The sequence below is a fragment of the Echiichthys vipera genome (assembly GCF_963691815.1).
Source record: "Echiichthys vipera genome assembly, chromosome: 2".
Lineage (NCBI taxonomy): Eukaryota > Metazoa > Chordata > Actinopteri > Perciformes > Trachinidae > Echiichthys > Echiichthys vipera.
In genome coordinates, this window is record NC_139827.1 from 13171764 (window position 1) to 13198353 (window position 26590).

General features: G+C 42.1%; 1 protein-coding gene across 1 annotated transcript; it reads right to left on the reverse strand.

The window, feature by feature from the left end:
- Positions 1 to 362: 362 nt before the first annotated feature.
- mxd4 (MAX dimerization protein 4) lies at positions 363 to 26590 on the reverse strand. Its single transcript, XM_083928362.1, has 6 exons — positions 26404 to 26590; positions 25673 to 25772; positions 21998 to 22027; positions 8192 to 8306; positions 6260 to 6422; positions 363 to 4935 (listed from the first exon to the last, which is right to left on the reverse strand). The coding sequence occupies exons 1-6, from the start codon at positions 26465 to 26467 to the stop codon at positions 4763 to 4765; spliced, it is 645 nt and encodes a 214-aa protein (XP_083784488.1). The 5' UTR covers positions 26468 to 26590; the 3' UTR covers positions 363 to 4762.

Genomic DNA, 26590 nt, shown 5'->3' on the forward strand with positions numbered 1-26590 from the left:
TAAAAATTAGATTTCATTTGGTCTCTTTGTTGATTTCACAAGTTAACTTGTAACTGCTTTAACAGAGACAAAAGAATGAACTCTGACATTTAAAAAACAGTTAATATTCCAGTGTCACAGCTGCACAAACCAAACAGGAAGCCCTTTAACATCTGAACATCTTTATCTGCATATTCCGGCTGCTTTGTTCAGTTGAATGTTGTCAAAGTGCACAATGAGCCCTGTGTATTTCCTTACTGTGCATCATAAATCCTTAAACAAGCAATGATGAGGCTGCTGCAACTTTATGTATAAAACATTTTAATTATATTACAATGAGAGAATACACAATACCTTCAAGTGTTTGCTAAAATGTAGCCAGCACCAGGTACTCGTGTACTCACACTCACACGCACAAAAAAAAGGAACTTATATAACATCTTCTGAATGCATATTACACATTCGTTAAAAAGGAACATATTCACAGGTCTCTGGCACAGAACTCTCCCTACTCTGCCCAGTATATCGAACTCTCCACCATCCTCCTCTCAACTGCTGTAAGTCTCACCCAGCTCACCCTCCTATAATACAACCTCTAGGTTCTACAGAAGATGAACCATAATGCTGGTGTGACACCCATTTGACTCTGGAGCATCACCCGGTACATAAAGATGCAACATAAGGAGAAAAGACATAAAGGCTGGGGGGGGGAGTTAAAGCTATTTGTCTGGAATCACATGACTAATCATTCAGCATGGAAGGTTTAAAAGTGACTTTTTATTTGGCAGGAATAATATTTCATGGAAGTGTTGATTTCATATAAGCGTCTGCAGACTTCTCCGCCTTGACCCTGCTCTCTGTGCAGTCTGCCCTCGCTCCGTGCTTCACTCCGATTTCATCTCACCACCCACCCTCTCTCTTTTTTTTTATGTCCTTCTGACTTCCCCAAATATCAAACTGTGCTTTTGTGCTTTTAGAAAACCCAACACACTGAAGTAAATCTCTGTGCAACAGCGACATGAACACAAAGATCAAACCTTGTCTGTGCTTGCTCTGAGGATGACTCTTAAATTACTCTTTGATCTTAAAAGGAATTCAATGAAGAGTCCCTTCGTCTTCTTGACATGTTTACCTTTTTGCAACCAAGAAAGAAGCTGTAACACCTTACGTTGCCTCTCCTAAGGGCTTGGAAACTGAAGACTGATTTAAAAGTCTTCATTAATTGGTACAATCTGAATTAGAAAATAACTTTTTTCCAAGGCACATCATTAAAAGAATTTCCATAAACACCATCAATCCAGCATTCAAACGAACTGTTACCACATCTAGTCAGCTTCTCAAAGCCACTCATTCTGAGTGTGTGCTATGTACATTTTTCAATGATGCCACTGAATATTTAAAATCTCATATCTGGCCCTTATCCCATTTATTCTGTCACTTTTCTGCGGGGAGGTTCTGTGCAAGAGAATCACTTTATGCCATTAATATTCTTTGCTAAGTTGTTCATTTGACCAACAAATTGAAAAAGGACATTTCTGATACAGTCATGTACAAATCCTTTGACATTAATGTAAACTTTTGATGACAAATAGAAAAAAAACAGCTTTAAAAGATTTTTTAACTCTAGTTATTTTTTTGCCTCCTGCAGTGTATGGAGAGAGTGCAGATAGGAGGTCATCAAAACAAAATGTAGAGTTGGTCACCAAAAAAAAAAATGCACCACAGAGTCAAAAGCAAAACCACCTGCTTGTGTTAAAAACCCTGCCCGCCCACCTTCCCTCAGAAAGCACAAGATGGTAATATTGCTGTGTCTCGAGAGGTCCCCATGATCGATGGGTAACACTATTTTTTGGGGACGGACCACTGGGAGCGCGGAGGCCTTTAAGCTGCCATCGATTGGATTATTCTGTTATCGCTCCTCTCCCAGTGACTCCCATTGAACAAACACGTAGTCGACATACAATAATAGTAAAATGAGACACACACGCACTCACACACACTCACACACACACACACACACTCTCACGCATTCACACTCATACTCACACTCACACACACACACACTCACACACACACTCACACACAGACACACACACACAAAGAGAAACGCTTCAAGCCCAGAAGTTTTGAACCCCGTTGGTGACCATTCGGGGTGACTGGAAGCTGCCATGGGAGTTTACCAGTGTGTGGTTTCCTTACATTTTCTGTGACAGAGGCTGCACTGGCAGACAAACAGGGCGTCAAGAGGGTGGGAAGTGCCTGGACAGGGTGTACAACAACAGTGGCTGCTCAGTAGAGACAAAAGGGGCTTTTTAAAAAAAAAAAAAAATTATAATGAGGTCTTCTCTTCAAGTGCTCCTTGCTCATGGAAGTCTTTTGGCATGGTAAGGGTTGAAATCAAAGCTTTCAGCCCCGCCAGAGAAGAGGAGAGCGAGGATGAGATTAAAAGGAGGGGGAGTGTGACCTGAGTAGGGAGCGGGGGGGAGGAGGTGGGAGGAAGAGGAGGAGGATGAGGGAGGTCGAAGACTCACCAAGGCACAGAATGACAGCAGGAGAGTCACCCAAGGGAGAGGGGCCAGTGTATCAGCTCCCCTGCCCCCACTCTCCCTTCAACAAGCCTGACCTCATGTCTGTCTGTCTCTCATATACATATATATATATTTATATATAGATAGATATACTCATTCTTTTTTGTCTTTTCATTACAAGAGAACATTTAGGAAAATATAATACAAAATTTAATACAAGAAATATAGACTACACTGGCTAATATCACTGTTAGTGACAAGTAGCTTCTTTTTGTATGCAGGTTTTTTGTGTTGAGTCTTTTTCGTAGTTTTTTATTTTTTTGGTCAGACCTGCCATGGTGGACTGGCCCTTTTTTTTAAAAGTATTGGGACACCAAGCTCTAAAGACTGGCCGAGACTGAGGCCTAATGATTATTAAATAGTCAGAGAGCGACAGAAGCGCCTCCTCCGTCAATAGTGACTATTGTGCATAAGTTACAGACGAGTTAAGAGAATACAATTCATCTACATTGGTCTTCAGCAGTGCCCAGAAGCTCCAGAAAGAAGTAACAGATAGCAGAGAGGAAAGATTATTAGCCTTGTTATAGAAATTAAAAAGTTAAATCTGATTAGTTTGCTAAGTTAACTAAGATGAACGCCTCTACAGAGAACAAATCATTAGAGCTGGCCCCTTTTCTTTTTTTTCCTTCTCTACATTTACAGCTTTGACTTGTTAACAACAAAAAAACAACCAGACACACATGAACACTGCTTGAAAAAGTAACAAAGCTGTAGAGAAGTGCGAATTCTTGGATAAATGGCCAATTTGTGAGGCAAAGAGAAGGATCCATTAGTGACAAAGAAATTGGAGAAATTCTCCTTTTTCCTGCAGGTCCGCTCTCTGTAAGTGCCCACTGGCCATCTATGGGGTAAAAAAAAAAAAAGGAAAAGTCTCCCGTGACACTGCATGGTCCACCAAAATCATTTAAACACTCAGAGGAAGCACCCGCCTCTCGTATTTATTGCTACATATATTCGCTACTGAGAAGGACTCACAAGATTTTAATCAGTCTCTAAGAAATAGAGTTTTTAGTTATGAGGCAACTCCTTTTTTTAAAAATTGACATAGTAGTCCATCCACACCATAGGGTGGTATAGTGTAGTGGTCAGTAGTGTGGAGTAGTGGTTAGGCAACCCAACCAGAGGGAGACATGAGGGTTTGGACAGTAACTGTACATCTATATACATTCTTTCTTCTCTGCTACAGCTCTGTAACTTTTTCAGTTTGTCTTGGTAATAATTTGGTAATGAAGATGCGACCGTGTGTGTGCAGAAGTAGCTGGTGAAAAAGGTCCTATTTTAGGGGACGCAGGTTGCAGAAGCATGCTGCACATTGCCACGATTCTAAAAAGTGTAAAAGATTGAAAGAAGAGTTTTACATTTTGGGAAGACAACTATGAGCTTTCTTGCCAAGAGTTAGGTAAGAAGGTGGATACCACTCTCATATCTATTTGCTAAAGATGCTGCAGTCAGTTAGTTTAGCTTAGCATGAAGACTGGAAACAGGGAAGCAGCTCATGTTGAACGCACATCAATCTATTTCCCCAAAATTGCAAAAATATTCCTTCAATCTTTTCCATTTTTCAGCAGTCAGACATTTCAAGGAATGTGCAGGACATTTGCAACAGCTACTCCTGTAAATCACCACGTGATCACGTAAAGGGAAGATACTGTATGATGTAAATAACTTTGAGTGTTGCAAATATCGCAGCACAAAGAGAAGTGCTTCATGGAGATGAGATGAAGCCTATTTGTTTTTGACCTCCTAAAACTCCCTTGCTTGTTCTTCCTCTCTCGCGCTCACACACAGAAATGCACACTTAGCAAAATCCTTATTAACAAGTCAAAGCTGTCCACCACACAACAGAAGTCCCCATTAAAACCACAAACTCCGCTCTGCTCTCTATGAGCCTGCGAAAACACTAGGTAGGGGGTTGTGAGGGCAGTGGGAGGGCAGGGCGTGTGAGGAGGGGCAGGTTCAGGCAGGATACAGTAGGGTGAGGTAGGGTCAGTGGTCAGGGTGGGGGGCGGTGATGGGGGGGTTCGGAAGGCCTGAGTGGCATTTCAGCCCCATGTGCTTCCTGGAAGAGCTGGGGCCAGGAAAGGAGGAACAGGTTCGGGGTGTACCGCCGTGAATGGGTCCGATGATGGGCGGCGATGGCGATTTGCAAGAGGTCGGGGGAAGGTATAAGTGAGGCGTGGGCGAGAAAGCCGTGTCTAACAGTGGTGTGGCTGCAGTCTGTGGGAATGTGTGGCTGTGTAGCTGGTGTCGCTGGAGCTGCTCTGGAGGCTGTAGTGGTCCTCCTCCTCCTCCTCCTCCTCGCCGTCGCTGATGCTGTCCACACTGTCCGCCTCGACAGGAGTGAACTCCATGCCCTCGATGTCAACCTCTACAAGCGAAGCGAAAATACACAAGGTTATTTTCGGCACTGTTAAAAAAAACAGAAGAAGTGAGGGGAAACTGTTTATTTCCACCCAACTGTGGGAATATTTATTAGGGGGCCTGCAGCGTCTGTGGATTAAACCTGGATTTATAGGCAGCCATTAACTCTGGGCAAACAGGCAGATCTTTGTGCTCCCACCGCTAATCCCCATCCATTGATAAACAACTGCATGTGTGTTTACTTCATCCAGGATTAGTAAACAAACCGTAACAGTCCAAACTAAGCATTACAGGGAGAGTCTGATTTATGCTTGAAAATGACTAGAACGTACAACGTGTAGTCTGAACAAATCGAAACACAAAAGTATTTATAGCTGTTTTGAACGATGGGGTAAAATGCCTGGGAGTTTAAATATGCCGATAACAGTGCGCATTTTCAAACAGTCTCTCCTCGAAAGCGTTCATAGTGTTGCCAACTTTTCCACCTCTGCACACCAAGACAGAAATAGCCGTGTCTGACCGCTCTAATTACAGTAAGGCATCGGAGAGGTGTGGGGGAGGGGGTTTGAGATGCTGTCTTACTATCTGACACACGTGTGTCAGTAGTGTTCTAGTGCCTTAAAGGTCCCATAGGGTAAAATGTGAGATTCCCATGTCTTTTTCTTTGTGTGGCAGGTTGAGGTGCTATATACAATAAATACTTTGACATCTCCCACAACCTAATAGCTAGTAGCTAAAGAGGAGAGCTAATTTTCTTTATCTCAACTCTAAGGTGTTAACCTTTGACCCCAGGGGCATCTCCTGCAAACAAGGCTGGGGCTACTCATCGAGTGGCTTTTCTTTTGGATCACAGTGTGACTCAGAGTTTATCAGTGGACAGCGAGCGGAATGCAAACAGCTGACTAGGTTTACATGTAGAAGTAAGCACTAACATTGTTGTGTTTGCAAAACAAATTCTAGCTTCAGGGTATGCAATGTACGTGTCACCCTCAGTTTGAGCCTTGGACATTATTGATTTGCATCAGATGCAGAGGTGATCTACATTTGACTTACATAAATGTCATATAAATAGAAAGCTCTGACCACGGCAATGTCCAGGACGTCCTAAGTGACATTCTCTAGAATGAATCTGCATTTACTTTCTAATAATGCATTTCAGATTAAGGCATGCACATGTCTATATCCACTCTAGAAAGTTATGTAAGGATTGACATGTCATCACTGAAGGGAGAATTTAAATTCCCAGTAAAAAACTACTATCCAGATTTGGGACAAACAAGGTTCTTTAGTGAGTCGTAGTGCTGCTGGTTGACTTTTTGAAGCCAGCGTACCTTGCTCAGAGTCAGTGGAGATGGTCGAGCCCATGCTGTCGGTGCGGATACGCTCAACGGATCCGGACACAGAAAGCTGCTCCAGGCGGCGTTTGAGGTAGCGGTGCTCTCTCTGCAGCTGCTCCTTGGTGTTTAAAGCCTTCCTGTCCTGCTCCTCCAGCTTCTGCAGAGACACATAAATGCAGAGAATCAGTGATAATGTTTGCTGGACAAAGACATCTCCATCTGTACTCTCTCTTTTTACTGTATACCAGTATACATTTTTTTTAAATTTTATTTTTCATTGAAATAATGTACGGTTCCTCCAAAATGTCAATGTCATATTTTGTCTTTGCCTCGTGTTTTTTGCATTACCTTGCAATAGGAAAACATATTTGTGAAGGAACACAAAATTAGTTCAGAGAAATAAAACATGTAATTCTGACTTTTGGGGGGTTGTGCAGAAAAGAAACGATAGCACCCTATTTAAATTAATATTTAATCTTTAATCGAAAGATAAGTCATTGCTGCACACCACATATTATGCAGGTTTGTAAATAAAATAAAGTAAAACATGTTTTGCATACACAATTGCTACCAACAGAAAAGCTATCTAAACAACACCTCTTTTATTGTCCTAATGTTGTCCAATTAGTCTATACAAAATGTCTGTTTAACAGTATTTGTTTGCTTCATCTCCTCACAAAAATATATTTTTAACTATTAAAAAACTTATTTTCAAATGTTGCTATACTGTACAGTAAAAGACGACATAGGTCTAAGCACAAGTATGCAATATTTCTTCCAATTGTGATTACCATATTATATTTATATTTATTGATGTTGGGTACAGTGTATGTTTACAGAAATTAACTGAAGGAAGGGGCTGAATGATTGTGTGAGGTCTGTAGGTTAGAAAGTCAAAATACACATAAGGTTTGACTCAACCTGGTTTTCGATTTGGCACGTATTTGCATGTGAAAGTTTTCGGTGGTGAATCAAAGCGCAGTGGAACATGTGTGGCCCCCTGTGAAACAAAAAGACACAACACTGACGAGAATAAGCGCTGATCCTCTGAGAAAAGAGGACATGCATGATAAACAGGAAATGAAGGGTTAAAACTCTTCGTCTGGATTTTCCACCAACCACAGTGTTGCTGCTTGTAAACAGCAAGATCAGCACAGCGTGTCCTAAAGTGTGCTGTTCCATCTTCTGCATGGCAATGTTAAGAATCTAATAATAATCTGCGAGCACTCAAGTGTTTTAAGCCTTTTTTTCTGTCACCTCTCCTGCTGCATAATTAAATAATTTTTTTTTTTTTTTAACATGTCTCTGAGGGAACTGCAACAGTTAATGAACTGTGGAGGAGGACTTGGCTTTAAACAAACTTAACATCCAATTATCTCCTTTCACATATCTAAAGATCAGCCACTAAACGTCCTGTATATTCCACTTTGTTGACTCATTTGTTTTCCTTTCAGTCTCTGGAAAAAAAAAATTTCTGACCAGCCCTGAACCGCTCCGATTGAAAGATTAGACAACAATATAACACTTAAAAGTAGGCAAGGCAGGAAAAACCAAACAGCTTTAAGACAAGAAACAAGTAGAGCATGAGTTTGGTGCTCATGGTGCACAAGAAGAGCACAAACTGGACTTCTATTACTCTACACTAGAGCTGCATATAAATCATCATCAAATAGTAGAAAATGTCATTATAATTCATCAGAGACCTCAGTGACGTTCTCAAATCGCTGTTTTTGTCGGAAACCAAAGATATTCAATTTACAATGATGAAATAAAGACAGCAAATGTTTGGCTTTTTTTTCACAATAAATAACAAACAACCCTCAAAACTGTTGTAAATTATCTGTCGAACAAAGGCTCACTTATCACAGATGCAGAGATGGAATTTTTTATTTTTTATTTTTTCATGCAGCCTTGTTTTTTTAATACCTTGATGTGCATCTTGGCCCTTTTCAGCAAGCTCAGTGTGGTATGTCTCGTGCTGTCTGGACCCAAAGGCACCAGCTTCTTCAACTGCTCCAAGTACAGCCGAAGTTTGGCACGTCTGCAAACACACAAGCACAGGGTGAGTCAGCAGACATCCACCAGGAGAAGAGTGAGCTCCTACACAAACAGACTGACAATGGCTTATCTCCTCGTCCCTGAAGGACAGAAACAACTACTGTTCCTCCGCTACTGTGACTGTCACCTTCATCTCTAGTAGTGAAGCTGGGACTGAATGCTACATGATCAAGGTTCATGCTCTCTTGAAGCTTTCAGTTGTGACTTTAGGATTGACTGTGAGACGTTTGCATGTTCAAAAGGTTGAGGGGGCTGCAGAGTCTCGCTGGTTACACATGTTCAAAGCTTGCAGAGGCTCCAGAATAAACGCTTTCAAATCCCTGTGAGGAATCACATCCTCCCAGCATGAGGGAGGAAATGTCCCATCCTGATACAGTTACAGAATACCTTCTTCATATCATACAGCCAGAGTTCATGTAAGTACATTACATCTCCTCATCAACAACATTTTTTATTCTTTTTTACAGTACACCCATGTGACACACAAACAGGGCCTTATCCGAGAGGCTTTCCTGTTTTTTGAGAAAAAAAGAGTACTATATTTATTGAACCCTGTTAGATTTGGACTGCCTGTGTGACTACTTCTGGTTCTTTTAGTTTGGTGGTGTATTTATAAAAACATACTGAACATAAAACGCAACTGTAACGCATAAATACGCAGAATGCCTCACATTCAAGCCACAATAATACGCTTTTGTTGATCACTTTTGCCACATTTACATCTGGCATCCACACTACGCTAGCATTGTAGAACCACTCCACGACGGAGATATTTAGAAACGCTGCCAACCCCGTTTTAGTTTGAAAACTCTGGGATTGCATCTTAGTCTGGTAGGGTGAAAACGGTGACGTAGACACCGATGGTTGCTTCCTGATTGTATTGTATCAGTCACGTGTCCTTCCATCACTCATCACTCCCCTATCACGTGACTTTTTTTCAGAAGAAAACAAACATCAGTCAAAGGATAATTCAACATGGATAACGAATCACAGCCGCTCCTGACCTTGTTGTCGATGCTTGCAGCTGCTGTGCAGTTAAATTCTGCATTTTATAATGCTTCTACTTACTGCATGCGCAAGAGGCAAGCTATGGTTTGAGCGTTTTGCAAAAATTCCCAGGTCCAGCGGCATTATCTGCACACGCATGCCCAGTGTACTTGAATGGTCGGAGAGTAGAGTTAGTATGGATAGAGATTAGTTCTGAAACAGTGCTAAAACACTGGTTTTGGAATTAATATAATTGTAGTGTGGATGTAGCCTCAGTGCAACATACTGACTTCAATATTACTGCACACTAGTGGTATGTTACAGTGGTCCATCTCAGCTGTTTGTTTCACTTTTTCTGAACCTTGTGTTTGGATGGATCCACCAAATGGACACGCTGCTACACCCTGGAGCTTAGGGAGAGTCTTTAAACCCACAGCCACCCGGTGCAAAACTCATTATTGCCCAAAATGATGGCCATGAGAAGTTTCTCATCTGTTCTGGTCACTCTGTCGGTTGAACTTGAGACACAAACTGTGGCCCTGAAAAACCTTGAATCCTTGCCAAAGCTCTACAGGCCAACAACCCTGGATCCACAAGTAAACAGCTCACTGGATGCAGAATTTGGATGTTTAATTCAGCAACAGTGACGACAAGGCAGAGTTAATCTCTCTGTGGACACTGACTGACTTTGCACGGATATTAATTATTATTTCAAAGGGCTGCTATTATTCACAACTTTTTTATCAGTAGATTACCTCCCCTGTCTGTCCTTGGTTCATTCAAATTTGTTCATAAAGGCCTTTCAATCCTCCATTAGTCAAGCTAGTCCATGAACCATTTCTTTGTTCTGAGCTAGCCTTCCCCCCCCTTCTCTCGTTCCTTTGGCTAACTCTATCTCAACGGTAAACAAGCTCCAACAATGCAAGGTCTCTCCTGGCCATCGTTGCAACCACAATAAATGTAATCAGAGGAATGACACTCTCTAGGACTGGCTGCACACAGGGGAACACACTCTTTACACATGCACACACAGTCTTTTCCCTGTTTTTAAAAACAAAATAATAAAAAAACTCAGGAAGGGCGTCGCCTGTGTTTTTCACATAAAGTAAGACCCTCTCACTAGCCCCGTCTGTTTCATTTAGAGGTCAGCCAGAGGTGGCCCATGGGCAGCAAGAGATTCTAAGGGGCTAAACATAATAATCCAAATTCTTAAATGATAGTTGCAGTGAGGGATTTGGTTGTAGCTATAAAATATTTAAATGTATAAAAAATGGATTAGCAAAAGTGCTTTTTAAACCATCTCTACCTCTCTCCAGGTGCATACAGGCGTTTCCAAAAAAAAAAAAGGGCGTGTGAAAGTGCTCTCGTTCTTTTATTTCCTCCTCTCCCAGGGGGCAATTCAACCCCCCCTCATCCGCTGAACCCCTCCGCCCCCTGTGCTCCACCCTGCCAACACCAACACACCCTCATCCCCCTGGAAAACAAGTGTCTTCTGAGGACAGGGGCGGGGGCCCACCTCCAACCTGCCCTAGTCAAGCCACATGAAGCACTTGGACTGCAGCCAGGGGAAGCGGGCAGGAAGGAGCTGGGGGTCTGCAGCAGAAGGGGGAGAGGAGTGTTTTTTTGGAAGGGAGTGGGGTCTAAGCTGGTGGGTGACTTTCTCTTGGGTTGAAAAAAGGGGCTCTTTGAGTGCAGTGTGCTCAGCTGCACCAGGCAGAGCTCCACACACATCAGCCAAAGAGTAACGTGAACCAATGGGCCACCATCTTGCACCCCGCTCCCCCCTCTCTCCCTCTCTTGTAATGAAAAAAACAAGGCGTTCCCCGAATAATCTGCCTGACTACCCACCCACCACCAAGAAAACCTGTTTTTACTTCGCCACAGGCTCCACCTGTATTCTCACCACATATTTTACCTGGCATGCAGGGGATATAAATGTGCGCAGATGCACTTTCACCACATGAATGTGTGAAGATCGGTCTGGGCTGACATTCAGAGTCCTGCCCTGTGAGACTAGTATCAATTTCTAATCTAATGCTTATCTAAAATGTGAAATTATTCCTTTCATTGGAAATGACAATGTATGTACATGTCTGATGCTTCTTTTTTCCTATGTGATAAATGCGAAAACTTAACAAAAATGCAAGCATTTAAAAAGAAATACCACTTCTCTCCATACATCCAAACTGTAGCGTTTGATATGAGGTCAACCCAGCTCTTTATGTAACTGCTGATAACGATCCACCTTAACATTTATGTCACTGAAGTTTCAACAAGCCTGGGCTGAGCCTCTCTTCGTCTTGAGACGTGTATTAAATGGTATACTGCTCCCTTCTATCTGTCAATCAGCCTGCGAATAAAGCTTCATGTTTCTGCACCTGGTTTAACCTGGCACTGTGTCCCTGACAAGCCCCCAAAGGAACACATGTTCCCCTGCCGCAAGACACACTCGCTATTTTTCAAGAGTGCATAGTCGATAAGGAGCGGGGTTAGGGCCCTCCCTTGCTCACTCACGTTTGTTATTCCTAAGCCAAGCCCCGGTCACGCTATGTTTATAAGATTGCCTAAAACAGCCATGCAAAGTGTGGCACCAGATGAACGTGAATGTTGTGTCCATGAAGGAGATCAGGCTCCACGTGGTGGTGAATCAAATCAAATCCTCTCATTTGTCTGGGTTGATAATAGTTGTTTGGTATTGCAGTCATGAAAAGTGTCACTGTGTGAGACTATTACTGGGGTGTCCTATACAGTAAGGGTCTGTACTTGTGTGTGTGAACAAGTTCAAACATAGTGCAGAAGTCAGGGTTTCAATGTTGAGGGACACAATACTCATGGTTTAAATAATAAAACTAATTTCAAAGTGTTTTTTGAAGCAAACTTCAGAAAAATAAAAATGCATACAGTGCATTATTATAGTGTAAAGGCAGCATTTTAGTTCTGAAAGTTTTTTGTGACTTCGCTAAAAATGGAAATTGCTAAAACTACAAAAACAAAACAGCCTGCAACTTCTCTGCAGCTGAGGATTTAATAGTAAATCTTCAATTTGATTTGCTCTGAAGTCACGTCTGCAGGGAGTTGACCACCTGACCGTTCTCACGTGCAGAGTACCACGGGAGGGTTAGTGTCTGATCTCTGGCTTTCCCTCCCCCTCCTCTTCCCTCTCCATCAGGGGGCTCAGTGCCAAAACAAAGCAAAGCAGAGCAGGAAAAAAGGGCCGTTTGCTCAGAAAGCTGCACGCTGCTGAAACTGGAACAAGCTATTTAAACTGCTGACTTACACTCCAGGGTTACCGAGTACAGATCTGCTCAAACTTTAGGTTTTGAAAAGGAGAACAACTGTGAAATATCTTGCTGCTCAACTCAAAGGCCAACAGTGAATCTGCAGTATCCTGTTTATATGTCTGATGGCTGCATGACGAAGGATGTATACTACACACACACGCACACACACACACACTCTTTTCTGGTGACAGCAGTGCCCCAGGACCGTCCAGAGCTCTGGGACTGGAGATCTATCGGTACACAAAGAGCTGCAGGGCCTGAGAAGGCACGCCAGTGCAAACAACAGGCCTTCACCCCTCATTCGCTGCACTGTTTAATGAGCTTGCTGCGGCCCAGCGCATTCCTCAACCCATACGCACAGGACCGAGTGGCTTGTCTGGAAAGGAGCCAAAGCCGCTAAGCGAAGGTCAAAGGTCATCAGAAACACCACTGCTATATTTCCTCTCACTGCCAGAGCTGACTCGGTTTGTTCCCTGTTGGGTTTAAAGAAACGAAAATGCGATACCAGACCTCTGGTGTTGCTTTGACTTGAGCCCACAGAACACCGGCATGAAGGATTCACTGCCTTGTCTGCTCATCTTTAACCAGGCAAAAATAAAGCATTCAATATGCAATGAATTAAGCTGAAGGGTTTTAATTTTAGACTTTAAATGATGCTACCATGTTTTTATATGTAAACAACTGATACAAATGATAGTCACATCCCCTAAAACCTTTCTGAAGCAAAAACTTCATGCATCCCCTTGTTTACAGCTCGGCTCTGTTATGTGAGGTGAAAGTGGTCTGCGTTGCGTGTGTGTCGATCACTATGTTAAGGTGGTGGAATTTGGGGTTTCCAGTGAAGTGGCTCCACATCTGGCTGGCAGGTTCCTGGGGAGAACGAGGCCAGATGGGGGGATTTTTGAGGTGGTGAGAGACCCTACCGCTGGTCCCAGCTGACAAACACAACACACACATACACACACTGGGCCTTTCAGCAGCCCCTCATCAGTCTCCCTGTCACCCTCCAGCCCTGCCCTGAACATGTTTACATTTAACAGAGATCTGATGTGTCGTCTCCGGAAAACAAGAGGGTAGAAAAATGAAGCGGTGAAACCAGCGGAGGGATTCGCTACGCTGCCCACGTAACAAGAGTCACGCAGGGAGACATGAGAGGCTTTCTTCAGCCTGATATGAAATGTCAGTCGTCTGGGTTGAGCTGTATTTGTTTTCTGTCATCGAGGATGCCACACCCATCCACTGTGTGCAGTGACAACTGCAAGGCGAGACAGACGGATACAAGTCCCCCATAAACACATTCTCCTGAAGGCAGGAACATGGAGCTCGCTGTCACATGACTCTGCTCTCACACGCAAGCAGCAAATAGAAACTTGAACGTACCACAACAGCAGTGCAGACAGAGGGAGGGGCCCGGTTACTCCACTACATATGGCATTACACTAAAGAAAGAGCTCTGCATGCTTTACTAGTGATTGAACAACAGGAAACTGTAGAATTAGGCAGTTTGTTGTTCACTCGTTGTAGTATTTCCACAAAACAAACTGGAATTTCCACTGGGCGTGCTTGGGAATGCCTAGTAATTAGATTCATTTGATTTTTTTCGTGTGCTAAAACAATCCCCTGTGCGAGCGTGGATCATTACAAAATCCCTTCCTCAGCACAGTCAGTTTACACTGGTGTTAACATAAAAACAGATGTCAAATAGAACTTAAAGAGGAGAGTGTGTGAGCAAACAGAGAGAGGGGTCGGACTAAAGAATGAAGTTCCCTGTGCATCTCTGAATCATTTCAACACAATGTCAAATGACAGACCCGGACATTAATTGCCTTCCGCTGCATGCACTGAAAAGTACATCTGCAAATGTTGGATGGACTAGCAGAGACAAGTTCAGCAAGCTCAATAAACACATTCCCCTGACACGCAGCGAGCGCCGGTTTTATAATGAATCCCTGTCAATGATCAACACACAGGAATCTAGTGGCATAAGAGACGATTCCAGCTTCCATGTTTACTGTAAAGGTTTGTCTGTTTACTTCTGGGAGTATGTTTTTTAGAACAGTGGGGTGGGGTCCTATTCAAGAGTCTGGGCCCAGCTAAGAGGCCAAAAGATAAATCTGAGGAGTTGTGAGATAATTAACAAGAAGAATTTCTACTACACAAAATTACACTTGTTTGAGATGTTCCTTGTTTTTTTTTATTTCTTGCAAATTGCAGTACAGTAGTACCTTTCAAATAAAACAAGAGGAAGTCGCAACCTACAGGCTTATGCAACCCATGACAAGAGACACTTTCACACATGCACTGCAACCCTGAACTCATCTCGACATTATCCGGAGGAGCTGTACGTGAGAACACAAATGTCCCAATCAGTTGAACCGGATGTTAAACAGATTTTAGCATGCCAGCTCACATAGTACAAAGTCTATTTAATGTCCGGCATTGTTCCATGTGTGAGAAGAGCAGGTCACTCTCCCCAGAATTCACAGCATACGGCGAAAATGTCTAACTAGAGATAAGGGTAAGAGCAAACGTTGAAATCGTCAGAAAAATTCAAGGGACGGCAAGAAACTTTGTTGTTTGACCACATTAAGAGACCGGCTACATGACCGTGGTGTGCTTCCTGCATGCTCTACCCAGGCGCCATTGCTCGTCTAATCCAAACGAAGCATTTCCAATAGGTCCGAACACAAGCAAAAAATGTTACAAACTGCGGTTGTAGAGTCTAAAAACAACTCAACCAGAGAGAGTAAAAGAGAGGCGAGTACAGATGAATGACGGACTGCCTGCAGCTCTAATCCACTCTATCAATGCATTACCAAACAAATATTCACTTGTGACTCCCTGCTTGCCAATAAATTAAAAAAACAGGCAGCACACAGCGACGATGAGTCTGCAGAGCATTCTAGTAATACTCGGCCTGCTAGTTTTGTGACCCCCATCCATCCGCAGACTCCCCCCCTTAACCGCCCCTGTTACTTAACTCAACATTCCAGCGTATGTGTGCACACTCTGCTGACCTGAATTTCAGGCTGCCTGTTCAACACACACAAAGCAGCCACATCCTACTCTGCCTCCCATTCCTCCCTTCGGCAACGCTCAAGAATGTCTTCACCTCCTCCTCTTCCTCAGGCTGACAAGGGCCCGGGACCAAACCGTGAACGGTTCAGTCAACTCATTTTACACCCATCTCTCCTTCTTTTGACTTCTGCCTTTAATAGTTTTTTTTCGCCCTTGAAACCCCAAAACCATGCACACACCTTGTTAAAGTGCGTCCTACACTGTTGTTTTTCTAAGCGTCAGCTGCTTTGCGGCAGCGGACCGAGTTTACTGACACCGAAAAGTTGTGTACCCTGCAGCAACGACACCTGAGAGGGAGCAGGGACGTTCTCACCTAAATGTAGGTCTACGGCGGTCGTGTTCACATACTCAAATATCTTTGTGTCAGTGTACATAAAGCCTGTATAGATTATCCTCACACACAATCGTCCGCAGAGTGACCCGAGTGAGCCAGAGAGCAACTCGGCACCCTCACGGTGAAGAAATTCCACATGCGGCCTCTACTTCTGACCTCCAGCTGTAGCCTGTTTCTTATTCTTTGTCCACATCCTGCCTCTCAAAGTTTACAACCCAAACTACACACAGACTTGAAATAAATGTACAACAATGTTGACAAACCAAGTCTGTGGTAAGTGATGACAAAATACATGGGGAGAGATTTTGCCATATTGGTTATACCAATGAAGATATCCATTTAATATATCTGGTTGTATTTTTCCATAGCAGAACTACATTATGGCAATTATGTTGTACTGTGAATGTATAGAGTACTGCAGGGATGAAGGGGATTTGTAAGACGACCTGAAAGTTAGTATCACCCTGGTTCCCACCACAAAACGGCAATGGGATTTTTCAATTGGTTTTCAGATTATTGCAGACAATAAGCTCTGTGGCAAACACATGACACCCCCACTCACTTTGGCGTAATTGCATTTAACAACCTCGGTAGTCTCCTTTAGCCACTTGTTAGCAACAGCCTTTTTTAAAAGACACATTAAAGCTTGACAAGTCACAAGCTTTTCACACTTATTTCAGGCATCTGACAGGCAAAAACCCACTGAAAAAAAACACTGACTTTGGGACGAGTGTACACAAATATTGACTAATTTCCAAACTTTTTAGGACTCATTCCTGCAGCACTCCAATAAATAAATTATTAAATCCAGACCATTTGATGCCATTCTAATGCAAATCCAATAGATTAGTCAGATACAGTTATTCTCATTTAGCTATTTTATCTACAGAACTATATCTATGGTGCAACATGTGTACATTTAAAGCTGAAACAATTAATTAATAAAACATTAAACTTATTTATCAAGCAAAAAAAGCCAAATTTTCCTTTGCTCTAGAATATTTTGATTGACATTTTTCACTAGTTTCTGTCACTTCATAGTCAAAAGAATTAATCAAGGAAATAAATGGCAGATTGATTGACAATGACAGTAATCATTAGTTACATACATATATATATACACATATATATAATGACATATATGACATATATCTTTTAGCGGAATTTATAATGACATATATGACATATATCTTTTAGCGGATTTTACCCACATCGCAAGTGCACTCTAACATCAGGTCAACAGTCACTGATTTCATGTTGAATATATACTGTATGTTGCTACACATGCTTTAATGGTTAGACCACGTAGAGTACATCATTCATTACTCCGGGTTATTAGCTGCCCATGCAAACCTAATGACTTCAGGTCACTACGCACACACACACACACACACACACACACACACACACACACACACACACACACACACACACACACACACACACACACACACACACACACACACACACACACACACACACACACACACACACACACACACACACACACACACACACACACACACACACACACACACACAAGGAATGTAACTGTTAGTGTGACATTTGAGGAAGTTAAGTAAAAAAGCCACGTGCAATCATGTGAGCATGTTAATGCCATACTAAAACCCAAACTAGAAGGAATAAAGAGGCATTCCACTTTGTTTATGCAGCGGCCCTTTAAAAAAGAAAAAAGGTAGTCATTCTTAAAGGCAGGATGTGGACATAATATGACTTTGTCCAGCTGTGTTCACAATGGCTGTGTATCTTACAATCCAATTTAAAATGCAGATTAACAGGATTAACAAGTCCATCAAAACCTTACGTCTTCCACATAAACTTATTGTCACAAAAGAAGATGTATACCTTTAAAGAGGAGAAACGGGCAAAGATGAGTTTTGGCCGGAAGAACTGTAAAGAGTGATAAAGGACCCCTGTGAGGAGTGAGCCTCCCTTCCTTTCTCCTCTTTGTTGCCTCAGGTTTCTGCTGACTCAGGCACTTTGAGTGGGCAAAAAAAAAGAGAGCCAGAATAAGGAGAAAAACGATAACAGAAAAACCAGATGTGGTCTCTGGAGAAAGGAAACAAAGAGTAGAAGGCAAAGAGGTGAAGTAACAGGGCTGTGGGACGGGTCTCCCTCCCACCGACCTGCGCCATAACTCAAGCAGTGTGAGGGGCTGCCCGGCCTACACACACACACACACACACACACACACACACACACACACACACACACACACACACACACACACACACACACACACACACACAAAGCCAAATAAGTCATTCATCAAAGCTGGGAGTAAAAGACACTGGGAGAGTAAATTTAATTAGAGAGAAGATTAGACCGTGACAAACTGCATGCCTGCTCCTGTGTCCATGAAGTGCATGTAAATGTAGAGTTAAGTTCAATAAGGTGGCACACAGTTGCTTAGCACTATCCATGGTATGATATATATTGTAAGGGAAGACTGTTTGTTGAAATCAATCCACAAACACTTGAGCATCATTCTCAGAAAACGAAACCGAGAGCACCTGACAGCCACGGGCGGTGTCTGTGTCTGGAAAGGTAAAAATAGAGATGTAAATCCCTTTTTCAATTAAGCGAAAGCAGCACAAACATACCAAACATACCAGCCTTACGCGACTGGATTTCCTGTAATCAGGTGATATGTGGGAAAAACAAAATGTTTGCAGTTTCGCAATTTCTTGGCATTTCAAGAAAAGGAAACTTGCGGCACTGACGAGACGTCATAGGATGATCAAGAGCGGTTGTAGTCAGAAATGGGAAGGAAGCGATGCCACAGGAGACCAACCACACAGTAGCTTTTGGTTTTGCATAAACGTCAAGCCGATGCTCCGCAACTCTGGCCTGTGCCAATGCAATGACGAGAGGGAGAGGAAAAGCAGCAGAGTCACCCTTGAGACTGTCTATATAGAGCTGTCACGGCTGCGCTCAGGCTGCAGCAGATAAGCAGGTTGTGTCAGGACAGGCGACCCTTCGGGACGCTGCTGGCACCCACCCAGACGTCTCACTCTGATAGCAGGACACAAATATATGCATGGTGCCTCTTGAACGGCTGCCAAGGTTTTGTGAGAGACGCCTAGCATGCATAAGATCACTGAGCAGCAGACAGCGAGACAGATGTCCGCAGGAAATGGAAAAATGCGGGCAAAAACACGAGAGTTGACAAAATGGACGGATGACTTGAAAGTAGGTATCGAACCCTAAATAGTCTCAATATCTCCCAAGCACATCATCTGTGCTATTCACAATACATTCGGCGCCTCTGGTGTGTGAAGCAGACATTTGTCGGTCACTTTGCCTACCATGTGAACTTACAGTACAAGGATGGCTCTGTGCTGCACCGGCGTGAACCAAACACACAGACACATGACCAAACAAAGACAGTGAGTCAGGGCTTAAACAGCAGCACCTCCCTGGAGTGGCGTCTGAGGGCGTGAGGGAGGTCGAGCTTTTGAAAGCGATACCAAGGACTTCTAAAGATTAAGCAGGGCTATAGCTCTGAGCAGATGATTCAAACTGGTGGCACAATCGTTCAACTGGTTGAACAGGACAGCTGAAGACTTTTGGTTTTCTTATGAATCAGACAGATCAGTCATTTCTTCAGTTTGGACACCTAATTACGGCCTAAACCATATTTAAGATTGTTTTGTTCAATATTAAGATCAAGATTATTTAATAAGATTAATGGTCGACTTTGGAAACCTCACCAAGTCTGTCTTTTTTTCACGGTGTATTTTCTTGAACTTTAAATATAATCCAACAGAAAAATCGTCTTAGAAAATGAGATAAATAAATCAAAAAAAATAATTATATAATATATATATATACATTTAAAGAAATAATATAATAGAAATAAATAAATAAAAATACATTGCTTCAAAAATAAATATGTTGTACATTTATACACTTTTTAATTGAACAAAATTATTTAGAATTAGTTTATAAAATGAATTTATAAAAATTTAGAATAAATTTGACAACAGATGTTGCAGTGAACTGCCACAACCTACTGAAAACATATTTAACATTTTGGTAAACTATATTCAGCATATTCCAGATCAGACAAAATGAATGAGAGCACCATTGTGAAGCCCAAAACCAAAAGATATTTGATACAAAACTAAAAGCATCTACAAAAATTCTTGCATTTGAGCAGCTGAAATCAGTAAATGTTCTGCGTTTTTGCTTGTTAAGTGACTCAGATGGCGTCGGAGCTGTTGATGATTGAGGCGCAGCTTCAATCTTCAGCACCTGTATGTTGGAGTAATGACCGTGTAATTTGAGGATGCATCAGAATGCATTACGGTGCAAAGGATCACAATGATACCTTGTCATTGCTTGGCCTGTCATTACAAATAAGCAGGTGGATGTTTCTTTCCGTACAGTCATGGACGGAAGGAAAGATAATGACATAAAAGTACTTTTAAATATGAACTAATGAATCATTTGTCATCAAGGACAGTGTGACCTGTTCAAGTGTTTAAAAATAATTTTAATTATTTATGCCTTACATAAGGGCCAAAACATCAATTTACCATTACAGTCATGATGCTGCACTGGATGTAAAAAAAAACATAGCAGTAATAACGACAAGGGAAGTGAGTAAACTGATTACAGAACACTTTACTGGCACTTGCATTTGTCAGTTTGAATGGACGTCACTTCATTAGTAACCGACCACTCCTGTTGTCGGACATGAGGTAACTCTTGTGTTTCAACACCTGCAGTGTGATCAGCCAGGGCCTTCTGCGTCTCTTTAAGGTCAGACAGGAATATGTCTGCACTTGTTTCTCTGGACTACGCACATCCATTACTCACTCCCAGACATGTGACTGGCAAACCCCAATCTCTGACTGTGTCACGCAAATGCAGCCTTACACACCCATGTCAGCCTCTGCTCACATGCTGATAGTCACATCAGCTGTTTTCTAAATCCTCTCTGGCAGGCAGTTTTTTTTAAAAGGTCCCATATTATGCAGGCTGATACAGGTTTATATTAGAAGATGTTTACATGCTTTAATGTTAAAAAAACATGTTATTTTTCTCACGCTGTCTGTCTGAATATACCTGTGTTAACCCTCTGTCTGAGTTGTGACATCACAACTGTACAGAGGTCCTGACGGCTCGTTTAAAGGCATAGTTTCTTTTTTTTTTTTTTATACTTTTATAGAATTCATATAGCATCTCAACCTGCTTTATAGTAAGAAAAAGATGTGTAAATCTCACTTTTTTATGAAATTGGGCCTTTAACAATCGGCATGGGATGACCTTAGTTCAAAAAAGCACACACAAAAAAAGTTTTGCTTCTTCCACCAACCATTCTACCCTAAAGAAGCTAGGCTTTGTTTGTATCAAAGTGGATTTTTGCTTCCTGACAAGAAACCTCTTTGGATGTGTGAGGTCACTTCCCCTCTTTGTGAAGTCAAAACATAGCAAAAAAAATGAGATCTGTGCCTTCAATGAGCGAGGATATCACATCACCATGAGCTGAGCACTGTACCCCGAATGGAGGAAAAGAAAAAGGTGGTGTAAGATGCCGGGGGTAGTAGTGTTGGATGGCCGTGTGTGTTTGTGTGTGCCATCTGTGGGTTTTTTCAGTTTGGAGAACTGACAAGAGAGCCAGATTCACCGGCCTCCGTTCACAGCGTCGGCCTGAGCAGGATTATCACATTACTGACAGGATTCCCTTTCCATACAAGGTAACGAGTTTCATTCGTAAGAAGGAGACAGATCTAATCAACATGAATCTGCTCTTTGAAATCGGCTTATTATCCATTTTCAGACACAAGGAATTCATTGATTAGATCACTTTTGAAGATAACCTCCTGATCCGATCTGGTGCTTTTGACTGAGAGAAAATTATCTTGACGTTTATCTGCAGCCAGCATCACTTCACGTGGTATGTGTAAGGCAAGACATGTACGCAAATCATACAGACGCGAGAGATGCGAGAATATGTCACTTTACCTGTGTTTCTCCAGCTCGTTGTGCGACGATCTGAAAGGGCAAACAGACAAGAAGGAGTGTCAGGCAGGGCGGCGTGCACTATGATACTGTCAAAAATACTGCACACTTCAAACCACATGTTATGAGAGTTAGGATGTGATGTGATGGATAATCCCAAGGTGTGAGGCTTGGATAGTAAATATTTAGATCTAAATGTAAGACAGATTAAAGCAAGAAGTTTGGAAGAAAATCCTTAGTAACATTCAGAGGAAAAATGTGTCGAGACATAAAAGAAGGGTGTTGATTCTTTCTTTCTGCCTCCAGGTAGCTTTAGGGCTTTTGAATGCTTGAGTTGCTTTGCAATAAAGTTTTACCGAAGACATAAAAAAATTATCATACTCCAAAAACAGACGTTAAGCAAACAATGAAAAGCACGCATTCTGGAAATAGACATCCATGACAAGCATGCAAAAATGGAGTCGAGCTGTTTTTAAAAAAAAAAAAAAATTCCATGTCTGTGTGACATCTGTCAGAGAGAGAGAGAGAGAGAGAGAGAGAGAGAGAAAAGGAGAGACCCTTCCCCCCGCCCGCTCTCGCACACATACAAACAGCATGCACGCACTGCTGTTGTTGCTGCATGCTGGCTGAAAAGCAGCGTGGACATGGGATAAAAACACACTCAGACGTCTGGAGGCCCTAGACGCTGCAGAATTCCTCAGCATGTGGGCTATTCCGAGGAGCGCCCCTGTCGTGATGTGCAGCCGGGGAGCAGCGAGGCCACTGCAGTCCATCTGAAACAGGCCCTCTGTTCATGAGGCCGTCATGGATACCACGGCAATAAAAACAAAAACATCAACAACAAAGGGGCCAGACTGACAACAAGCCTTTTCAGATTTTCCACTGTTTGAGAGTCCTTGTGGTCGTGAAGCAGCGGTTCCCACAGCTGTGCCAATGAGGCCGAGGCATGTGCACGGCGACGCTGCTCGCTGCACCAAAAAAGGGGTTACAGTTGACCGTGTGCAACTGCGATAATGTGCACAAAATGATCCCATAAGGAGGACAGGATGTTGCACTGCTGCTGCTTATAACCTGATCCAAAAGACAGACAAAGAGCTTTTATTCCATCATAGAGGAAGCTGTGCTATTCAAACCTACACAAATTGAGGGAACGTCCCAGTCAAAGCAAAGGGCATAACCAGGAAATCATACGGCAGCTTGACGAGGAGGGGAATGCACATAGACCTATAATAACAGCAGGTTTACACGCACCTTTACATATTATGTAAAAGAACGTTGTGGCATGCAAAGGACTCTGTGATATGATGCCAAAAACTTGGGCCTGATGATCAAAGGCCTACATATTAGCCTTATATCAACCTTTTATGGGATGTAGAACTGCCAAAAGCTTCTACAGAGCCCCTTGTGTATGTTTTCATACATTCACAGGAAGGAATTAAAATCACCTGCGCTATTTATTATGATTTAATTTCATATCTAGTGTGACAGAAAGGGGAAGCCGGAAAACTCTGTGATAAAATTCCAGCTCTTCCTCTCTTTTTCTTCTTTAAAAGTGTTTTGATCTGACAACCGTCTGTGAGTTAAAAAAAAAAAAAAGGGTTTCTTCTTTAAGTGTGCAGAAATAGAAACTGTTTTTCTTTCTCCACATGCCCTAAATGTTGCACCACTGCAAAACACATGCTCCGTTTTAATTTGCAGATTTGACCGTGATATCAACACAAGTGTGGGGGTTCTACAGAGCAAAGCGTTGTGCTTTTAACAGACATGTTTTTACTTCACTAACCCCTGCATCCTGTTGATGCTTTGAAAACCTGTAGGAGAGTATAAAGGGAATTGGGGAATATGCCCAGAGTGCAGTCACAAGGAGAAGGAGGGAAAAGCAGGTCTGGTGCATGAAGCCTGGTGGGCTGGTATTTGTCAGTGTGTAGATGTCTGTTTTAGTCACCACACCCACCTGCCACATCCCCATACACACCCTCACCCACACACACGTACACACACATACACAATTAGTATTACGCTGACAAGAGGCAAAGGAATGTGGAAGAGACTGCATTCTCATTTGTGACAATAATACAATATATGCCTTTCAAATGTACACATGCTTTATAAAGGAGTGTGATTTTAATAGTATTACCACAGGTTAACATGCTGTATGTGCAATGATGTCACGATGTAATGATGATTCCCTAAACTGCCATTAGCCAACAGGAAGATTTTTTTTAATCAGAACTTTATGTTTTTGTGTTTTTTGGAATGAAATTGGACATATCACGCAAATGTAATACCTATTTACTAATAGTGGCAGTTTGTCAACAGACGAGTCCACTAGTGGTGTTGCACACCTGGAAAAACAACCCTGCACAATTTTTGAAAATGCATCAGATGTAAAAGTCCTCAAAGTAGGCTCATAAACCAAGAGAAAATGGATTCCTGATGAGGGTGTAACTGACAAGCATAGCCAAGGTCCACCTGATGTCTTTGGCGAGTCGATCTGAAAGTAGTAGTATCGATTATTATGTAAGATAAGAATCTATTCAATCAACAAACTCGAATGAGAGCAAGCAGAATATATTTGGGTCTTGGATTGATGGTTGGATAAAACAAAGGATTTGAAGATGTCACCTAGGATTACATTGGACATTGTTATGCATTCAGTGAATTCCTTTTTTTTATCAACTGTGTTTCATTTTCCATTAATTAATGCATTATATCCCTGTCCATTCCATGTTATGTAATGTCTCTATTGTAAAGCACTTTGTGCCACATTTCTTTTATGAAAGGTTTTCTCTGGAATTTTAGAGGCAAAACTATAATCAATCAGTTAATGTTAGTTAATCCTGAGGTTCATTTGTAGATTAAGCAATAAGGAAAATAATATATAACACTGCAATGTTAGCAGTCGCCCTACTGAACTTTAGAAAAGAAAATGAAATGTTAATCTGCTGAGCTTTAAATGACATTTAACCAGCTGTCCAACTCCTCTAAGGACAGCAACGTATAACTGAACTGAAACTTAAATAGTTAATGAGTTACAGTCTGTCATAGCATATAAATTAGTTAGTTACAGTTTCATGAGAGAATGAAAAGCAATCGATTTTATGATCAGTACATCTCAGCAACAAATGACCCTCCACAAACTCTGTGTGAAGGGGGGTAAAGTGGAGGTTGTGACATGATGGTACCACCTGACAAACACACGTACAAAAACACAATGACCACGTGAAACGAAAAAATGGCACAGGTGGACGCAACAGGGTGCAGAAACGAAAGGTTATGTTGGGTGTGTTTTGTCTCAGCATGTGGAGGAGGTTTTTTTTAGGTGTGTGCGTGTGTGTGTGTGTGTGTGTGTGTGTGTGTGTGTGTGTGTGTGTGTGTGTGTGTGTGTGTGTGTGTGTGTGTGTGTGTGCGTGTGTGTGCGTGTGTGTGCGTGTGTGTGTGTGTGTGTGTGTGTGTGTGAAAGAGACAAGAGTGGGAGCAGCGGAGTTGACAGTGTACGCGTGGCAGTGTTTATTGGGAGAGACCAAAACAGAGAGCCCAGCCCAGGCAGCAGCAGCAGCAGCAGCAGAAGAGAGATGGCACTGTGCATGAAAACAGCTTGTGTGTTTATGTGTTTATAAGCTGGCACTTTCACAAACAAATACAAAAAAAGCAAGACTTATAATAGACAGTATTTACCTATTGTTCTGAGCTTTTCTGGAAATCGGCGAGGCTTTCGTTTTCTTACTGGAAAAGTCGCTCCTGTACGGTAAAACAGACGCATAACCGTGCTCTGCCTCTATTAAGAAAACATAAACAGATTTAATGTTAATTTATTCCATGTGCAAGAATAAAAAAACAAAAACAAACTGTCAATCAATTTGGGGGGAAATGGTGAAAGATGAAATGCTCATTTCAAGAGGAAACGAGACGTAATCGATCACCAATGTAATCGCTTCCAATATACAGTATATCAATACAGCACTGTAGCCTTCAGCAAGGTCTGTATTGTAAAAAAAACTGTCAATGCTACACGACCATGTATGTGTATCTGTCATGATACTGGCTCATAATCTCAATGTCACTCTTGTTTACTCATTTCCGAAGATACGAAACACACTGCACTATGAGTATATACTGTATATATGAGCATGAGCTGCATTAGGAAAACAAATGCAAACACAGTTCATAAATGCATGGCATACTTTGAATAATACATATTATTTCCTAGCATGATAGGCTGCTATAGGTCCAGTTTGCACCCATCATCCCCCTTGCCTGTAAAGTGACATCATACCTGCACTATGGCAGGGCACGTTATAAAACTTTACCTATGATGCATTAAGATAGCTGCCGACCTTAAAAAACATAGTCACACAATAATTAGTAGCCTAAAAATGCTGTCAACTTGTCAGTTTAGCTTGAAATACCTCTGTCTCTTCTTTCCAAGTACTCTGCAGCCTCCAGCAGAATTAAAAGAGAATTAAGTTCCATCTCGCTGTTGTCTTCTTATAAAAAATAGAGCTTATCTATTTACACAAATGTACAAGTCATAAAATATTGGAATGGAAATGTTAAAAAAACTGTTTCCGAGCGATGTACGTGCGCTGCTATATT

Bases quoted from the DNA above. Each gene is read 5' to 3' on its own strand.
- mxd4 (XM_083928362.1), bottom strand. From the start codon at position 26,467: ATGGAACTTAATTCTCTTTTAATTCTGCTGGAGGCTGCAGAGTACTTG. The intron at 25,773-26,403 runs GTATTTCAAGCT...TTTTCTTAATAG, and splicing joins CTTGGAAAGAAGAGACAGAG to AGGCAGAGCACGGTTATGCG. The intron at 22,028-25,672 runs GTAAATACTGTC...TTGCCCTTTCAG, and splicing joins AGAAAAGCTCAGAACAATAG to ATCGTCGCACAACGAGCTGG.